The sequence below is a fragment of the Sinocyclocheilus anshuiensis genome, unplaced genomic scaffold, assembly GCF_001515605.1.
Source record: "Sinocyclocheilus anshuiensis isolate Anshui unplaced genomic scaffold, SAMN03320099.WGS_v1.1 scaffold628, whole genome shotgun sequence".
Taxonomy (NCBI): Eukaryota; Metazoa; Chordata; class Actinopteri; order Cypriniformes; family Cyprinidae; genus Sinocyclocheilus; species Sinocyclocheilus anshuiensis.
The window spans coordinates 135865-153653 of record NW_015555750.1 but is presented as its reverse complement, the minus strand read 5'-3'; the positions used below and the strand labels follow the sequence as shown (position 1 = coordinate 153653).

At 36.1% G+C, this 17789-nt stretch overlaps 3 protein-coding genes across 6 annotated transcripts in view; 2 read left to right on the top strand and 1 right to left on the bottom strand.

Moving 5' to 3' along the window:
• LOC107673717 (calcipressin-1-like) overlaps window positions 1–1314 on the top strand; it is a 17365-nt gene extending 16051 nt beyond the window's left edge. For both annotated transcript variants that reach the window (XM_016467454.1, XM_016467455.1), the window contains exons 3-4: window positions 279–438; window positions 557–1314. In XM_016467454.1, coding sequence (XP_016322940.1) covers window positions 279–438; window positions 557–732 — 336 coding nt within the window. In that variant the 3' untranslated portion in view covers window positions 733–1314. The remainder of the gene's footprint in view (window positions 1–278; window positions 439–556) is intronic.
• Window positions 1315–4525: 3211 nt separating this feature from the next.
• LOC107673653 (dnaJ homolog subfamily C member 28-like) lies at window positions 4526–6919 on the bottom strand. 2 transcript variants are annotated; one of them, XM_016467341.1, is made up of 2 exons: window positions 6563–6919; window positions 4526–5681 (listed from the first exon to the last, which is right to left on the bottom strand). In XM_016467341.1, the coding sequence occupies exon 2, from the start codon at window positions 5657–5659 to the stop codon at window positions 4526–4528; it is 1134 nt and encodes a 377-aa protein (XP_016322827.1). In that variant the 5' UTR covers window positions 5660–5681; window positions 6563–6919. The 2 variants fall into 2 exon arrangements, with proteins under 2 accessions (XP_016322827.1, XP_016322828.1); XM_016467342.1 differs by having other exon boundaries at window positions 4526–5664.
• An 837-nt stretch (window positions 6920–7756) lies between these two features.
• On the top strand, window positions 7757–12763 carry LOC107673652 (protein mab-21-like 3). Of its 2 annotated transcripts, none has more exons than XM_016467340.1 (7): window positions 7757–7905; window positions 8102–8242; window positions 8351–8422; window positions 8845–9136; window positions 10296–10477; window positions 11665–11859; window positions 12343–12763. In XM_016467340.1, exons 1-7 carry the CDS (start codon window positions 7858–7860, stop codon window positions 12574–12576), a joined length of 1164 nt encoding a protein of 387 aa, XP_016322826.1. In that variant the 5' UTR covers window positions 7757–7857; the 3' UTR covers window positions 12577–12763. The 2 variants fall into 2 exon arrangements, with proteins under 2 accessions (XP_016322826.1, XP_016322825.1); XM_016467339.1 differs by having other exon boundaries at window positions 8102–8254.
• Window positions 12764–17789: the final 5026 nt, after the last annotated feature.

Below are 17789 nucleotides of genomic sequence, written 5' to 3'. Positions count from 1 at the left end.
CATTATTAAATAAGAATATTTTTTTATCTTTTTACCCAGTTGTCAAATGTATGCATCAGGGTTTTTTTTTTTTAAATAATGATCAAGTGACTATAACTGTATAAACAAAACTACTGTATTGTATATGTTATATTATTTTATGATTGTATATTATTTTATAATGACTTCTAAACTGTAATGTCTTTTTATTACTATTTATTTTATCACACCTGGTTATGGCTACAGTGTGCTGATTATTACCAAAAAAACTCTCTTTTTCCACCTTGCCTTCTTTCTAGTCTGTGCACATTGGCAGTCCACACCTGGAACCTCCTAAACCAGATAAGCAGTTCCTCCTGTCCCCTCCTCCGTCTCCTCCTGTTGGTTGGGAGCAGTCAAAGGACGCCACACCATTCATTAACTATGACCTTCTGTGTGCCATTGCCAGACTAGGGCCAGGTAGGAAACACGTTCCTAAATGTAATCTTTTTTTCTGAATGTTCCATTTTTAAAAAAAATAGGTCATTTAATTTGACCTGCTTTAAACATCCATTAATAAATTCTCTCTATTCGACAGGTGAAAAGTATGAACTCCAACCAGGAACTCCCACCACTCCCAGCGTGGTTGTTCATGTTTGTGAAAACGATCAAGAAAGCTCAGGAAATGAGGAGGAAATGGATGGAGGCAGACGTCCACGTCCAAAAATCGTCCAGACCCGTCGACCAGAATACAGTCCCTCTGTCATGCAGTGAGCCTAGCGAAGCTCTTGTTGTGCCATAATCTTTGCTTTACTATCACAGGACCCTCTGGGGGATCTGCCGTGGCATACAGTTGGTCCTCCACACCACTAGAGGACGCCTTAAGACAGAACCTCAGCCCTGTGGAGAGCGACATAATGTATATGTCCACTATCTCACAGGGCAAAGGGGTTCATTGCATGCATTCGATGGTAGACTGACTCATTTTTCTGCAGGCTGGGGGTTTTCAAGAATGCTTTCATTGGTAACTGTGGCCATGGAGAACATGAGTCTCCTATTGTGTTGTGTTTTTTGTATTTTGGGAAGCATGTTGAATCCCAGTCAGTGGGTGTGATAATAATATGATTAGTTTATTTCTTTTTAGTTTAGCTTGATATTTTCAGGCTCTGATTTAATCAATACTTGTGCGAGATTACTGGAACTTGAACTAGAGTAAATGCTGACGATGAAGTAAATATTTTTGTCATAAAATTTGGGAGGTATTTTTCCCATTCATATGGCAATTGTAAGTCTCGTTCCACCATGTGCCTCAGCATGTTCCTAAATTACGAATCACGATTAAGTGCTCTCGTATAATTTTATTTATTTTTTTATTGGTCTAGATATATACAGCTTAAGATTCAGTCCATTATTTTAAAGTTTTTAATAAAACTGTCTTTAAAAAAAAAAAAGACTCCAAATGGTCCAAAGTAATTCTTTATCCGTTAGGATGTACTGAAAGGCATGGTCCTCAATTTCATGCACTTGAGTCATTTGTAGGACCATAACACTGTAATTAGTTTTGATGGAAGACTGTTACACTCTTTACCAGGATGAACACCAGTTGATTTTATTACATTGAGCTTAATAATGTATTTCTGATGCCATGTACTGTTTGTTATGTCTGTATATAATGGTATATGCTGTTTTTTTACTTGGTTTTGAAATTGTCACTGACTTGGCAATTGCTGTCTTACATAAATAACAGCCATAACATGTCATTAAAATGTTTTTTCTTCAATGTCGTGCTGTGTCCTTTTACCCTTTTTAAAAAAAAGCGAAACTGTATTTTAGTCTGCAAAATTGTAAGTGTTCTGACTTTCAGCCCACATGCCTCTCGAGTTTTATGCATTTAGCCATTTTCAAAAGATGACTCAGCGTTCATCTAGTATGCTGGTATCACAGTAATGACGCAAGTCGAGGACTTTTCAAGGTGATGTCTCTTTTTTTTTTTGTTTGCCTTGAAATAGAATCTGTGAGTCTCGAATGCCTGGCTGTCTCAATGTAAACCAATGTTCCCACTTGCATGTGGAGTTATTCAACATCAAGGTCAAGCTGGCAGAGTTGATAGAAATATCTACAGTCCCCAGTGACTCATGCTCATCTCCACCAACATATCCTTTAACTAGCTTGTTAAAGTCAAAAAGATACATTCAAAAATGTCATTCTTTCCCACATTGGCTGTTAATTACGGCTGGGGCTGATCGGCGCAGGATCTTACCACGTCATTGGTAAACTAGACTTCTGTTCAGACCCAGACTTTCCCCATGTTGAAACTGATGACCTTGACTTTTTTTTGGTTTCATTAAAGCTGTTGACATCTTGAGAGGACTGGGTCCTTCTGAATAAGTCTCTCTATGTTCATAATGGGGTGGAACCATGATCTCAGATACTGTCCTGTCTTCCTTAGTGATTTTTTTTTCTAGAAGAGCTACAGGGAGACTAGCAGGAAAGATCTACGACACACTGTTTTGCTTCTTTTGCATTAAACTGAAACTTCCTACTACCACCAAAAACTATAAGGTATGTCTGTTATATTTATTTTGTTATATACTTTTCTCACTTGCTTAAATATCAATATCAGTCTGTGTCTTTATATTGTATACTGGACTGCTTTGCTTTGACAATGGAAAAAAAAATATTGAGAAATTTGCTTAATATTAATGCTTAATATTTTTATGTAAGAAAATAACTGCATTTATTTTCAAATATATTGTAATATAATGCCTTCAATGTCACTTTTGATCATTTTAATGCATCATTTTTGAATAAAAGTAAATTAAAAATAATTTCATTAATTAAAAATAAACAAATTTCTTTCAAAAAAAAAAAGGAAAGAAAAGAAAAAAGTACAAATCCCAAACTTTAAAAATGTCGATATATAATTACAAATTAATAAAAAAAAAAAAAAAACTATAGCATTAGCATTTAGATCAAAATATTAAGATCATAAGAACCAAATTCAGTCAAGTGTGTTCAAACGTTTGATTGGTTGCATGTATTTAGCAATATATAAGTATTCCTAAATAAAATAACCAAATGATGGATTCCATATCTGTATTTATATATTGAGTTCAGTATCTATATTCCCATCAACAGTGGGAAAAATGCTAGAGCAGAACTACACATATGTCCATGCTCTGCTAGTATCCTGGTTGCAGCACTACATTAATGAGACATGGCTGGTGGGAGCAGCTCCGTATGTGCCACCACATCATCCACCTGTGCATCTGAGTGGAGCTCCGGTCCCAGATAAAGGTCACAGCATGATCTACATCTGTCTGATGGTGGGACTCTTTAGTTTCTTTACCTTTGGCATCATGTTCAGCTATATTCGCTCAAAGAAGGTGGAGAACTCACAGGATCCATATCATCAGTATATAGCTAAAGACTGGGCTAGTATAGCCTCTCCTGTGGTCATCAGCAACCCAGCTGCCCTCGGACACCTTCCGGGCTACAGTGGAAGAGAGCAGGAGCAGGCCTAGATTACAGCCGGTGATTTCTGTAATTTCTATACAGAGTATATGTTTGATTTTCTGCTTCATTAAATTGAAAAAAAAAAAAGTGTCACAGTTGTTCATTATGTCAAAAATAAATCAAGCAATTAGATTCTACAGTCAGTTTGGTTTTATAAATGCCACTGGGTCATCTCATCTGCAGTTTTATGGCTAGTTCAATTGGCATTTATAAGGTCATGGAATGTTTGAGAAGTCTAATAGGATTTTCCAAGAATACCTTACATGCTTGCTCATGAATGATTGGCATGACAACTCCACAGAAACAAAATAATTACTGCCCTCTAGAGACTGTGGACAAAATCACTAGTGTCACTCTCTTTTTAAGGAATTTGTAATTAAAATGAATTTGGAAGTAAATTCCTTTTTATTAAGCGATTTTAGGGCTCTTTGGGACAAATTATACAGTGTCAAAAGGCCAAGCCTCCTTATTAATACAAAATTAACATTAATATTTATCTGCCAAATAATTTACTTAATTTGTTCATATTAATAACTAATATTAAAGATCTATTTCTCCCCAAAATCAAAAAAGAAAATAAATAATTTTATACGTTTTTGTACATATATATGTTAATCAGAACAAATCTTTTTAAAATTGATAATAATGAATATTCTTGAGCACGAAATAAGCATATTAATAATATCTGAAGCATTATGTTACACTAAATACTGGAGTAATGACTGCTGAAAATTCAGCTTTGCCATCACAAGAATCAATTACATTTAAAAAATATATATATACATTAAAATAGAAATTTAATTTGTACTAATATTTTATGTAATAAAAAAATTAATGTAATAAAAATGTAATAAAGATATTTTAATATATGTGTAGATAGATAGATAGATAGATAGATAGATAGATAGATTTCTGCTAGTTTTTAATAAAACAAAATCATTGTTTCATACTGTATTACAATTATGATAAAAACAAGGAAGGGGCAAAATAATCTTATTCACACTAATAACAGGCCAACACGTGAAATACAACTCCGCATTTTATTGCAGCCTCATTTAAGAAGATTCTGCATCCATGTGATGAGTCCTTGTCTGGTGTTCTGAGATGTTCTTGCTGTCTCCATCTGCTCCTTTTGCTTCCTTTCTTTTTCTCTTTCCTTTTCCTGCCTGAGCAGCTGATCAGTTTTCAGTATTTTCTCCAGCTCTCTCTTCAGGCTGTAATGCACCATCTGCCTTCTCATAAGAGGCACAATCAGGTTGAAATTGTCCACTTTCTTGTTGAGTTTCCCCAGTTCATCAGCAAACGCAGTGCAGTGCTCCTTCCACTGGAGAGTTTCTGAGTGTCTCATGTGTTCTCCCAGCCTTGCCCTGACCTCCTGCAACCTCATCCTCATTTTAGCAATGGTTTCCCTTATCTCCTTCTGAGCCACGATCCATTCAGGCTGGTAACCGTTGTCGATAAGGATTCTGTTGAGGTTGTGCGTCATGGGGTCCATATACGGGTTGTGATCAAACTTGTTGAGCGGTTTGCCAGTGCCACTGAGGTTTTGGAAGTCTCCACGGGCCATCGACTCCTGGATGAGGTCCTCAACCAGTCTCTCCACTGCCTGAGTGATTTTGATCTGCTTGCTGCGCAAACGTGCATCTCGGGTCACCATGGCTCCTTCGTCTGCTGCCGCCTTCTCTATCTCCTTCCGTCGGTACTCCAGAACCTGGTCGGTGGCGCGGTCTACACGAAACTGTCGGTACTGTCGTTCTCTTTGGCTTGGAGTGCCAGAACCAATGCCTTCAAAACTGAGGTAATGTCTGTGTTGAGGGGCATTACTTTTATTTTTATCTTCCTCTTCTTCCTCCATTGATTGTGTATACTGTGAGGCTGACTTCTGTCGGTTGAGGTGGGCTAGAACAGCCCGATAGGCCTCCTCTATCTGGGAAAATAGAGCAGCGTCTGCTGTGGGAGCGCCGGAATCTGGATGGTAGAGCTTGGCCGTGTGTAGGTAAGCCTCCTTGACCTCTGCAGCGTCGCTGGCTCCATCATCAGGCAACTGCAGTATACGGTAACTCTCTCTCAAGCTGCGGCTAATAGCTCCAGAACTGAGAGCTCGCAGGCTGAGGGAACAGTACAGAGGCAGGAGAGATCTGCGGAGGTCCCCGCTGTGCAACCGTAACAACATCCAGCAGCTCATTGTGCCTATATGAAAGCGGCACCTAAATATACGGAAATTACGAAATAATGCTAAACTGAGTTGAACAGCTGCTTTTGAGTATATAAATTGAGTGATTCTTGTGCATGAACTTAACTGCTTTAAAAAGACATTTCAAACACTAGTAAATGTCCTATACACCTTTAATTTTTTTTCTTTTTTTAGAATTTGAACTTGTCAAACTTTGTTATGAAACCTGTAATACTTTAAAAGTATTAAAGTGCTAATTTTACTAGATAATACTTTTGAGATAGATAGATAAACTTTTTTTTATTTATTTTTAAGCTCTAGGTTTGCTGTGCTGTACTGTAGCGCTGCACAATTTGGTAAAATACATAAATAAATACTTTTTCACTGTAAAATAAAAAATATATAGTTTAAGAAAATAACTTTATTCTACAGTACAACTGTAAAAATTACAACAATATTATATAAAAATTAACACTGAAGTTACCTTTGTACCTTATTTACCCCTAAAGGTGCCTATAAGATACATATCTGAATGGTAGATATTTGTCACAGTGACAGCTTTTGTACCTTTTTTTCTGAGAGTGTGGCTATGGCGTTTTCAAAAGTGAAACCATCGAGCTTTTTTTTTTTTTATTTTGGCGGAGAAACTGACAATCAAATTAGGGCTCGTTTGTTACATTTCATGTAGGTTTAGGACTTGCTAGATTTTTGCTAAGTCAGATCTTACAAAGCTTTGTCAACAATGTTATAATGCTATAATGTTTCTAGATGATATTTAGGGCCACCATACACCAGTGTTATTGTCAAGTTTGTTGTAGCATAAAAACTAATGTTCAAAACTAGCCTATATCAAATATGAACACTTACGATAATGCAACCTAAATGCAACACGAACAATATATAGCAAGGGCATACCTCACTGATTTTGCTCGGATATCTCCACTGCAGAGTGAGTTAGGTCAGCATGTCTTTGTGTTTTGAATGACACCGTTTTGAACGTGCACTGGGGTTTGTTGTTATATATTAATGTCGAACAGAATGCGGGGAAATGTAGTCACTGTTTTCAGGGCAAAGCGCGGTATAGAATTTGTCCTTTAGGTGGTGACAAATCTCAACAGCCACATTGCAGGAACATTCATAATTTAGGCTTCTTTCTCCTTAAAATACAATTAGAAAATTCACTATTTTATCCACTGTGCAGGACATATTTGCTGCTATCCTCTTTGCACAGTCTGGTGAAAGTCTGGCTGTTCTGTGAGACTTGCTACGAAGGAGATAAGCAAACTATTCAGGTTGATTTTATTTTTTAATATATAGCCTATACATAAATATAGTTTCAGAGTTCATAGTTTTCTCAACCTAATTGCATAAATAAGTTATATTTATGATTTTAATTAACTGGTATTGCAATTAATTAGCTATACCCAAAATACATTAGTTCACTTTCTCTCCATCATTGACTACATGGTTAATGAGTGTTAATGGTGGCCTGCAAGTCTTTTTCCATATTGTGTTCACATGACCTTTCCTAAATTGGGCTGTTTTAGAAGCCAACCAATTTATGCACATGTAAATTGTGATGAATGAATTTATGACATTTTGAGAGGTCTTTTGTTTTTCCATCTTTTGCGGTAATGGCACTCCATGCATGAACTCTTGAATTAATAGATTTTTTAAAAACTTCTTATTTCCATAATTAATTGTTTATTTCCAGGCTTTTGTCTTTGTTTAATTGTTTAAAATCCAGGTTTCAAATTGATCTCAGATTTTTTAACTCAAATGTTGGTCCCCAATTTTGGACCTCTGGACCTCTTGGTTATAATTATATATCATCTCATATATAAAATGGCCTCTATTTGATGTTGTTTCTGAAACCAGCTTATATTAATTATCTACATTGCTAGATTAAAATGAAACAGATGTTTACATTCAAATTTCTCTATGAGTGTGAACTGTCATGTGAGTAAGCAATTGGTGAACTAATTTGCCCAGAGGACCATGACAGCTTTTTAGCATCTCATAAATCAATATCGTGAGATCAATGGGTCTCTGCTGAAGTGCTTTTCCCTCGCACAATCTGTGTCACACGTGCACGGGGACACAAAAGAACCACAAAAAAGGGCCACAAAGACCTCACATCAAGCTTTGCAGCTGGAAAGAAGACTTAAAAATAGCATTCAAAGAGAGCACTTCTAAGAATAGACTGCAAAATGACCAACTTCACAGATGAAGATCTGGACAACTATTTACAAAATCAGGTGACCTATTTATGCTGTCATGGGTACTGAGATTTAAACCGAACTAAAGTATTAACTTAAATATTTTATTGTATTTTATTTTATTTTATTTTATTCAGATAGCTCAAAGAAAAGGATGACTGCTTTGGTTTGTTTATAAGTTGCTAATTTTGTTCTGTTGTGCTGTTAATGGTGTGGCCGAATGTGTTATTGTCAGGTGGATCTCAGGCACCGTCAGGTTTCAAAGTCCGTAGAAGATGTGCAAAAAATCATAAAAGATCTTACAGCTGAGGTCAGCTCAAAGGATGCTCGTTTCCAGTCCATTGCAAACTCTGGAGTTCATAATGCCAGCCTCAAAGTAATAATTCATGTAGGCCTCTTGTCTATTATACAATGAATAACTGCATTTTAATTATGGCTACTTTTGTAACATCATAATTCCTCTGGTGTCCACAATCCGATTTAGGACCAGCCAGCTTTAGTGTCAAAATGGTCTGCATTACTCCGAGGAAGATGCGCATACAACCCTGCCATCCAAGTAAGCAACAGAACTGTCAGCTGTATCGCTTACAAAGCAAAAACATTTTTCAATGTACTGCAATATATATGCATGGACTATGTATGCATATAAAAAATACATAGCAATGAAGACAAAAGCTGCACTGCATTTTTACATGTAATAGTTTATTGGAACACTAATTAATTTATTTATTTCTCTTTCATGAGTTATCATGTGAATTTACATAAAGCAGAACTTCATTGAACTTCAATTAATTTACTTCATTGTTTGCATAATAAAAATGTCATATATGAAATTTCATCTTGTTGGCAATTCATGACATGATATATGTATTATATAAATGTGAATATATATATATATATATATATGGTAAATTGTACAGCTATATTTTTTCCTTTGCTCTGTGTATATACTGATAGATTTCTCGTTCATTTCGGCAGGTGCTCACTCCAACTCTGTTCCTGATTTCGGTGCCCCTACAGGGTCTGATGGGCTATAAGGAGAGGCGTACGCGTCAGTGGCGTTACTACACACTGAGCGGGTCTCGTCTCCTCTCACCGGTCCGTAAGCCAGAGAAGCTCCACCAGTGGCTGGAGCTGGAGAGTTTTGTCAATCCGAGTCAGGAGTGGCATGATGCCCACATGATCATTGAGGGTGATATTGTGCCAGCAAAGGTGGTGAATGTCTTCAAAGAGCATCTGGAGGCATCCATAAAGACCTGCGGACTAACAAGTTAGAGTTTTTATAGTGTCCACTTGTTTACTCAAACAGAATGAGAGAAAAGAGATTTCTAAATTAGATTTCTATCTGTTTTCGATTTCATTTTTTACACGTTGTCTGGTGAATAATCAAAAATCTCTTAACAATCATAATCTACTGATATGCAACTCTTCTGGGATAACAGATTGATTGATTGATTGATTGATTGATTGATTGATGATTGATTTCTTTCTTTCTTTCTTTCTTTCTTTTTTTTTTTCTTTCTTTCCGTAACTGTAATGGAATTTGCATGAAAAACACAGTAGTCAAGGGCATTTACAATATTTGCTTATGTAAAATGAATGAGAAATATTTAATGTATTTTAATGTAATATATTCAAATTATTTAATAATTATGTAATTAAGCTAATTATCGATGTTGGCCACATTCACTGCATTACTTATTTAAAGTGTTCTCTCAGATTTTTATAATATATAATTGTTATGAGAATAATTTGTATGAAAACTTTGTATTACATTAGAAAAATGCAAATGGTCTCAGATGGATCCCACTGTAAGTACACTAGTCAACATTTGAAGTGGATCAAAACCTTTCATCAATGTTGTCCTAAAACCTAAAACCAAAATGTGTTCTTGTCTTAGGACAACTTTGATGAACATTTTTGATCCACTTCAAATGTTGACTGCTATATTTAGATTCCAGTCAGTAAAAGCTTGTTTGCAGCTATTAGGATATTCTATGAAAACAGATGATCTGTACTAAATGCGTGATTTTTTCCCCCCAAACCAGTTCAGCGAAAACTCCGCCCCACAGCTGATTCTAAACATTTCATTGGTCATGTCAATCACAGTGACGAATGCCTACACCAAACACAACCCCTAACCCTAACCTTAACCAATGAAATTAGCTGCTGGGCAGGATTTTCACTGAACTGGTTTGGGGGGAAAAAAACACATGAAACTATAGGTTGACAGGTTGTTCAAGCCCCTAAGTACCGGTATCCCCAGTTCTAACCCTAAAAACTGACTGGTTGACAATGATGTTGATCCAGGAATAAATCCTACTTGGGTACATGGACAAGCAAAAATGTGCACTATACGTAAAGTGTAACAGCATATATACACTCTACATTTCATTTGTTTTAACTTTCTTTTCGCCTTTCTTTGACAGGTAAGGTGAGTATGCTGGAATCAGTTGGGTCAGTGGTGCGTGTTGCTGTGGAAACATCAGAGGCTCAAATTGAGGTGGAATTGGTTCCTACAGTGGAGCTAATGCACTACTGGCCAAAGAGAGCTAAGTGGCCTCGGCTTTTTCGAAGATGGCCCTCCACAGAGCGCGCTCGTTGTATTAAGGTCAGCCTTTCTTCAGTGTCACATGATCCTTCAGAAATCATTCTAATTTGCTGATATGGTGCTCAAGAAAGATTTCTTATTATTATTATCAATGTAAAAAAGGTGAGCTGCTTAATATTTTTGTGGAAACCATGATACATACCATTCAAAAGTTTGGTGTAACGTAAAAAATAAACAAATAAATAAATAAATACTTTTATTCAGCAAGAACACATTCAAATGATCAAAAGCAACGATAAAGACATTTATAATGAAGCCAAAGATTTCTATTTCGAATAAATACATTACTATTTCAAATACATGTTCTTTTGAAATTTCTAGTCATCAAATAAAACACGTTATTCACATAAATATTAAGCAGCAAAGAAATTTTCAATATTGATAATAATAAGAACCATTATTAATAATAATTGAGCACCAATAATAATTGATGACAGCTGAGCTCCAGATAAGCATATTAGAATGATTTCTGAAGGATATGTGACACAGAAGACTGGAGTGACGGCTGCTGAAGATTCAGCTTTGCCATCACAGGAAAAATTACATTTTACAATACATTAAAATACAAAACAGCTATTTTAAATTGCAATCATATTTCACATTATTACAGGTTTTAACTGTAATTTTCATTAAATAAAGGCATTAAATAATTATTAATATTATTATATAAATGTTTTAATATGTGACCCTGGACCATAAAACCAGTCGTAAGGGTCAAATTTTTTTTTTGTTAGGTTTTAAAGTTTTTAAGTTTTAATTAGTATAGGACAATATTTGGCTGAGATACAACTATTTGAAAATCTGGAATCTGAGGGTGCAAGAAAATCACCTTAAAAGTTGTCCAAATGAAGTCCTTAGCAATGCATATTACTTATAAAAAATTAAGTTTTTGATATATTTACGGTAGGAAATTTACTAAATAACTTCATGAAACATGATCTTTACTTAATATCCTAATGATTTTTTGGCATAACAGAAAAATCGATAAGTTTGACCCATACAATGTATTGTTGGCTATTCCTACAAATATACCCGTGCGACTTAAGACTGGTTTTGTGGTTCAGGGTCACATATTATTATTTTTATTATTATTAGCTATATTTCAATTATTAACTAGTTAACAGAAAATGGCCCGAGTACTGTTTACATAGAATACAATGATGATTAATCTAATAAATCCCCTGCAGTCGTTTGGATTCAATCTAATGGCCACATCAAACTACCACTGGCTGCTGTCATTCTCACGGGCAGAGCAGGTGCTGCTGAGCAATATAGATGAGGACGGCGGCTGCCGCAGGAAGTGTTATCGGGTGGTCAGACAGCTCAAGGAGGACGTCTGGTGTCCTGGAAGCAAACCTGTCATCACTGCCTACCACCTACAGGTACCAGCCAGCTCAAGCAAAACAGCCTTCCACTCCTTTCCTTTCCTGTCACTTCTTTTCTTTTATTGTTTTTGAGACATCATACTGCTTATAAACAAATTCAGGTTTACAGTTTGCCACTGCCTTTACATCATCTAGACACTGCTTTTCTGGACATGTGAGAAGTACCTGGCCACATCAAACTACCACTGGCTGCTGTCATTTTCACGGGCAGCGCAAGTGCTGTTGAGTAATATAGATGAGGACGGCGGCTGCCGCAGGAAGTGTTATCGGGTGGTCAGACAGCTCAAGGAGGACGTCTGGTGTCCTGGAAGCAAACCTGTCATCACTGCCTACCACCTACAGGTACCAGCCAGCTCAAGCAAAACAGCCTTCCACTCCTTTCCTTTCCTGTCACTTCTTTTCTTTTATTGTTTTTGAGACATCATACTGCTTATAAACAAATTCCGGTTTACAGTTTGCCACTGTCTTTACATCATCTAGACACAGCTTTTCTGGACATGTGAGAAGTACCCCTGCACCAGGGACTGGAGAGACTTCAGAGGATGTGTATTACGGCTGGTGCAAAAGCTACATAAGTGTGTTAGCCAGCATTATCTCCGGCATTACTTTGTACGATCCCACAACCTCCTGAAATACAGCAGTACTAATGAGCTTGATGACGTGGCAAAGAAGATCAATAATTTCCTGGACAACCCCGGAACATACGTTCATTAGAAGTTTCCTCTATGGGTTAGATGGCATAGATCTATGTTAGCTGTGCTCTGTTCTGACTGCATCATATTGATGAGATGATCATGGTAATAGGCTGTGGTTGGCTAAGTAAGTATGCATGTATTTCCTTATGTCTGTTTGATCCTGAAATTTTCACCAGAATTATGATGTCAATTTTTTTTTACAATAGGCCAACTTTGTTGAATAATTGACATGAACAATGCTGACTTAATAAAATATTTTCTCATCAGAAATGCACCATTTTTATTTTATATTATGTTTTTATTTTGTTTATTTTCAAATGATCAATGCCTTTTTGGAAAAGGATGGTCTTTTCAGATAAGATATACTTTACATGCTGAACTCTCATATAGTACTACAGGAACCCTTAATTATATTCTATTCCAGTAGAGGGCACTGTTATTACAGCAACACGTGTCGCAAGAGGTCTAAATATCCATAATAAACATGACTAGGTAATAGCACAGGTCAGTAATAAAGAACTATTATTTCTATTTTTAGCTAATGATATGTATTGTTAGGCTACAAAAAAAGGAGCAAGCTAGATTCACTGAGTAGTAGTAAGTGAATCAGAGGAGACATCCAGGGAATAGTTTACCCAAAGGTGAATTTAGACATTATTTTCTCACCCTTATTTCATTCCAAACCCATACTGACTTTCATCCATTAAACAGAAAAGGAGTTATGTTCACACTGCTTTTTTGCTTTTTTCTGGACAAAAATAGCATATAGTGCCCAGAAGTTCCGACACATTGTGACACTGCCAGTTTGAATATGTAGAAGTTTAAATGAGACACAATTTTAAATTTTGGGTGAATTATTCCTTTAATGCTCATCAAAATGTTAACCATCAACGTCACTGGATTCAGATTTATTAGTGTCTTGTACTCTTAGCTCAGCAGTCGGGAAACTATGGTTTGCGAGCCACACTCACTCTTTGACAGAAATCATGTGGTCTCTCACATTTACCAAGAAAAGATTGATCATTTAAAAAAGACACTTTACTAGAGTTCAGCTTTCTGCAGACTAAAAAACAGCCAATTAAAACTTCTTCGCAGGTCCTCACTGGGGATCTGTCTCTGGGGCTCATCTAGTTGTCCTGATCTCCGCTGACATTTAGGGCTGTAGAGGTCCTCTCTAGGTGCAGATCCACCATCTGGGCTACATTCTGTACAGCCTACAAAAGTTTAGAACAATAATATAATTTACCGTTGTGCGCTAGCCAAGTGTGCAGTGCTGTTGGTGACAGCAATCAACTGTAAACCACTAAGATTACACTCTAAAAAAATGCTGGGTTGTTTCAACCCAATTTAGGGTCAAATATGGACTAACCCAGCTGTTGGGTTACATTTTTTAAATTAAATTTGTAACCCAACAGTTGGGTTGAAACAACCCAGCATTTTTTAGAGTGTATGGTAACCTAGAGCTCCTGCACTCAGATTCAAGCAGTTTGTTTGTGGTAATGATGAAAAGAAAGATTTTCAGAACAGAATAGAAAATGTAAAAGTATAAAAAAAGTGTCTGGACTGAAATATATCCTTTTGTTGAAACTGGTGCTCTGCTGTGCAAACATTTCGAAACATTTCACCTCGTACTTTCGCTTTTACTGCACAGACCTTTTATGTCCTATAACTGTGTTGTATTTAAGTGTGATAATCCGCAGAGCTTTCAGTGGGTGGGACAGTTTGAAAATATTAACAAAGAAACATGGATGAATGAAAAAAGTAAAGAGCGGAATGTGCTTGATATTAAAAAGTATGAATAAAACTGCAATAAGCTGTGAAAGAGAACTGAATCCGCTGCTGACAGGATGCTTTCTGTGGACGCACTCCGAGCAGAACATGGACAAGCATAGTAGCCTTTGTCTTCTGCGTGCCTAAACGGTCAAATCACACAGCCAGTCTCAGTGACATCACACGTTCTAAAGATTCGCGCCTTAACTGAATTCTTTCTTGAGCTCAGTGCGTCTGTAACTGCAGGACGAAAAGGTAAGTACAATACCAAAGGTCGAGTAAAGTTTCTTCTTGAAGCTTCATTCAGCGAGTCTGTGCTTTGGACTTAGCGGGTTGCTAACGCTAAACGCAATTCCAGCGAAAGACTTGATGTGTCTGCTGCTTCAGTTGTGCTGCGAACGAAGCAGCATCTGGTTACTGGCACCCAGATTACTTGTGCACACCCTGGGATGAGGCGCTAGTGCGCGCTTGGTGTAAGGCTGGCGCTGAGGACCCCCAGGCAAACACGTGAAGCCGGCCTCCTTCACAACATAAAGAATTTGGTGGGGGGAGGGAGCATTTCGTTTTCTTAGTGGGCCACACTTTTTATAATCTGAGAAACAGACATTCACCAAAACAATAACAACTCGTATTATAACTGAAATAGACCTAGTTATGTTTTAAAACAGATCACCAATACAAGATAGTTCCACTTAGAACAATTTAGATGTTCTACTACACAGAACTACACAGAAACCCATTTGCATTATGCCTACACACTGATGACATCAGCTTATTGCTGAAAAGGGATGTAAATGATGTGCATAGACTAGAAGATTTTTAAACTTATTAAACATAGGCTATACTTCTTCATTTGTTGGACTTGTTTTATTTGGGTGGTTTTTAATTAATCATAAATGTTGCATGTTCATGACAAGCTGTCTTGAGTTTGTTCATCTGACATTGTCATCACAAGTTTTTATATTTGTTCAGTTTGAAGCTAGGAACTACTACTCTAACCTGACAATAACAGTCCAACATATCCATCAATATATCCAACAGCCACCCAGAACATTTCATGAAGTATTGAATAATATCCAACATCCAGCTTGAAGCATTGTTTTCTGCGTCTCTTCAGTGCAGAAATCCATCATTGGAGTGGAAATGCAGGGTAAGTATGCGGAAGACTGTGGCCGGGAGCCTTTATGAAAAAAGAAAAACTAGAGTCTAGCTTTTCTCAGCACAAAATGAATATGTTTATCTCCCCGAGGTGACAGAATTGTAAGGTGTCAGATGTGTGAGTTTTGCATCTTCTAAACATCAAGTTTTTCATATATTTCTACATCAAACAGCTTCATCATCTGTCCGTTACTTCATATTTTTCATGTCTCCTTCATCTTTAGCTGTGCTGTATTCTTTCATTCAGAAGGACATAACTGTTATAGAGGTGTTCAAGCTGTGAATGAGTGAGTTGCAAATTTACGCCATCTTGTTTTAGCTACTGACTAAAAACAAAATTGCTAGCAGCATTTTACATGGTCAGTGTTTAGCTTCTTAGCTTCAGCCGTTAGCTCCTGCTGTTAGATGCCTCAATTACAGAATTATGCCAACTAAAAAAAGTTGTTTTAATTTACTTTTTAAAGAATTGAATACTGTTGTTTAGCAAGGATGCATTAAATTGATCAAAAGTGACAGTGAAGTCATTTACAATTCAGCAGATGTCAGTTTCCACATAAATATTAAGCAGCACAAACTTTTTTAACATTGATAATAATAAGAAATGTTTATGTGTGTGTGTGTGTGTGTGTGTGTGTGTGTGTATACACACAGTATACATATAATATGAATATTAAAATAAATATTTAAATATTAAAATTAAAATTTGATTACAATTCAAAATAACTGGTTTCTATTTTAATATATTTACACAAATTTTCATTTAATATATTTTAACACGTTCATGGTATGTAATCAATGTCTACATGCCAGAGACATTTTACTGTTGAAAAATGAGCATTGCAGTGTACTTAATTTCAGTTGCAATCATTAGTAACCATATGCAGGATAGATTTAACATTCGTCTTCCTAACAATTCTGAAAAGATCAAACTTCCTCACTTTTCCCCTTCAACCATGTAGGAAAGTTCTGCCCTTTGGGCCTATTTTGTGTGTATAACTCCTCTAGTTGTGTTTATATGTTGTGCCATGTGTTTTAATGCAGTCTTTTTCACTCACAGTGAATTTCGAGAAACAAGCAGCTCTTTGTTTTGGGTGCCAGGTGCCCGCTCATGATCACGCTCATCTTCCCTCTGTCTCTCATTCACTTTTTCTTTCTCTCTCTATCATTCTATCTCCATTACTCTTCTAGTTCCAATAGTCTGATTACTGTGCTTAGACAGGTATTCAGTAAAAATCAGTCATGTTTTGCATCATGTACTATTAAACATGAATTACTCTTGAGGTAGGTTGAGTTCAGTGAGGGCACTCAAATAGAGGAGAGCCCTGCAACTGCCTCAGTGAATGACTGAGGGAACATTCCCTTGGATGGCGGTAAACATAGTGACCCTCTCTTTCACTCTTTGTTACACGCTTTCTTTCACGCTGGCTTTGAAAAGGTACAATTGTGCGTAACATCCTGCTCGGACGATGGCATAATGGTTTCAGTGTGAGACAGCTTTCCCTGGACGTTCTGTCATCTGGGTGGCAAGAGTTATTATGTTAAGGCTTGAGGAATAGCCCCGTTTCCCATAAACATGTCAAATGCAAACATACTTTCTGTTTCTTCTACTCAGCCATGTGTAGTAGTGCAAGATATCTACCGTAGCTAAAAAACCAAACAAAAGAATAGTTCGCCCAAAAATGAAAATTCTGTCATTATTTAATCACTCTATTGTAATTACAAACCTGTATGCTGTCATTTTCGTCTTCATATAGATCCATTCAATGACAACTTATAATGACTGCTCTAAAAAGCAATTACAGAAATATCATAAAATTAGTCTATACACCTTATAGCTATTAGTCTCTTGAAGTCTTATAATGTCTTTGTTTTATTAAAAGGTCAGAATTTAAGTCATTATTCACATATGTAAATAAATATATTAAATGTATATGCTAAATATATGTTGTAAACAGCATCGCTAAAGGAATGTGTTTTTTAAAATTTAAAATATAATTTATTTAAAACTTAGAATGGCAAAATAAATTACATAAGGTGAACCAAAGGGCTTTAAAATAACAAATTTGTACTTTATATTGAATATACGGTATATATAAAACTAGGCAAAAAAATATTTGCATTTAAATAAAATTACTTTTTAGAACCTCTACAACTAAATGAAACAGAAAAATATTTATGTAAATACAATACTGTTTGGTAAATGTATTAAAACGGATAAATCACTCTGGTCTTAAAATAAATTTCTGGTAAATACAATTTTATATATATATATATATATATATATTTTTTTTTTTTTTTTTTTTT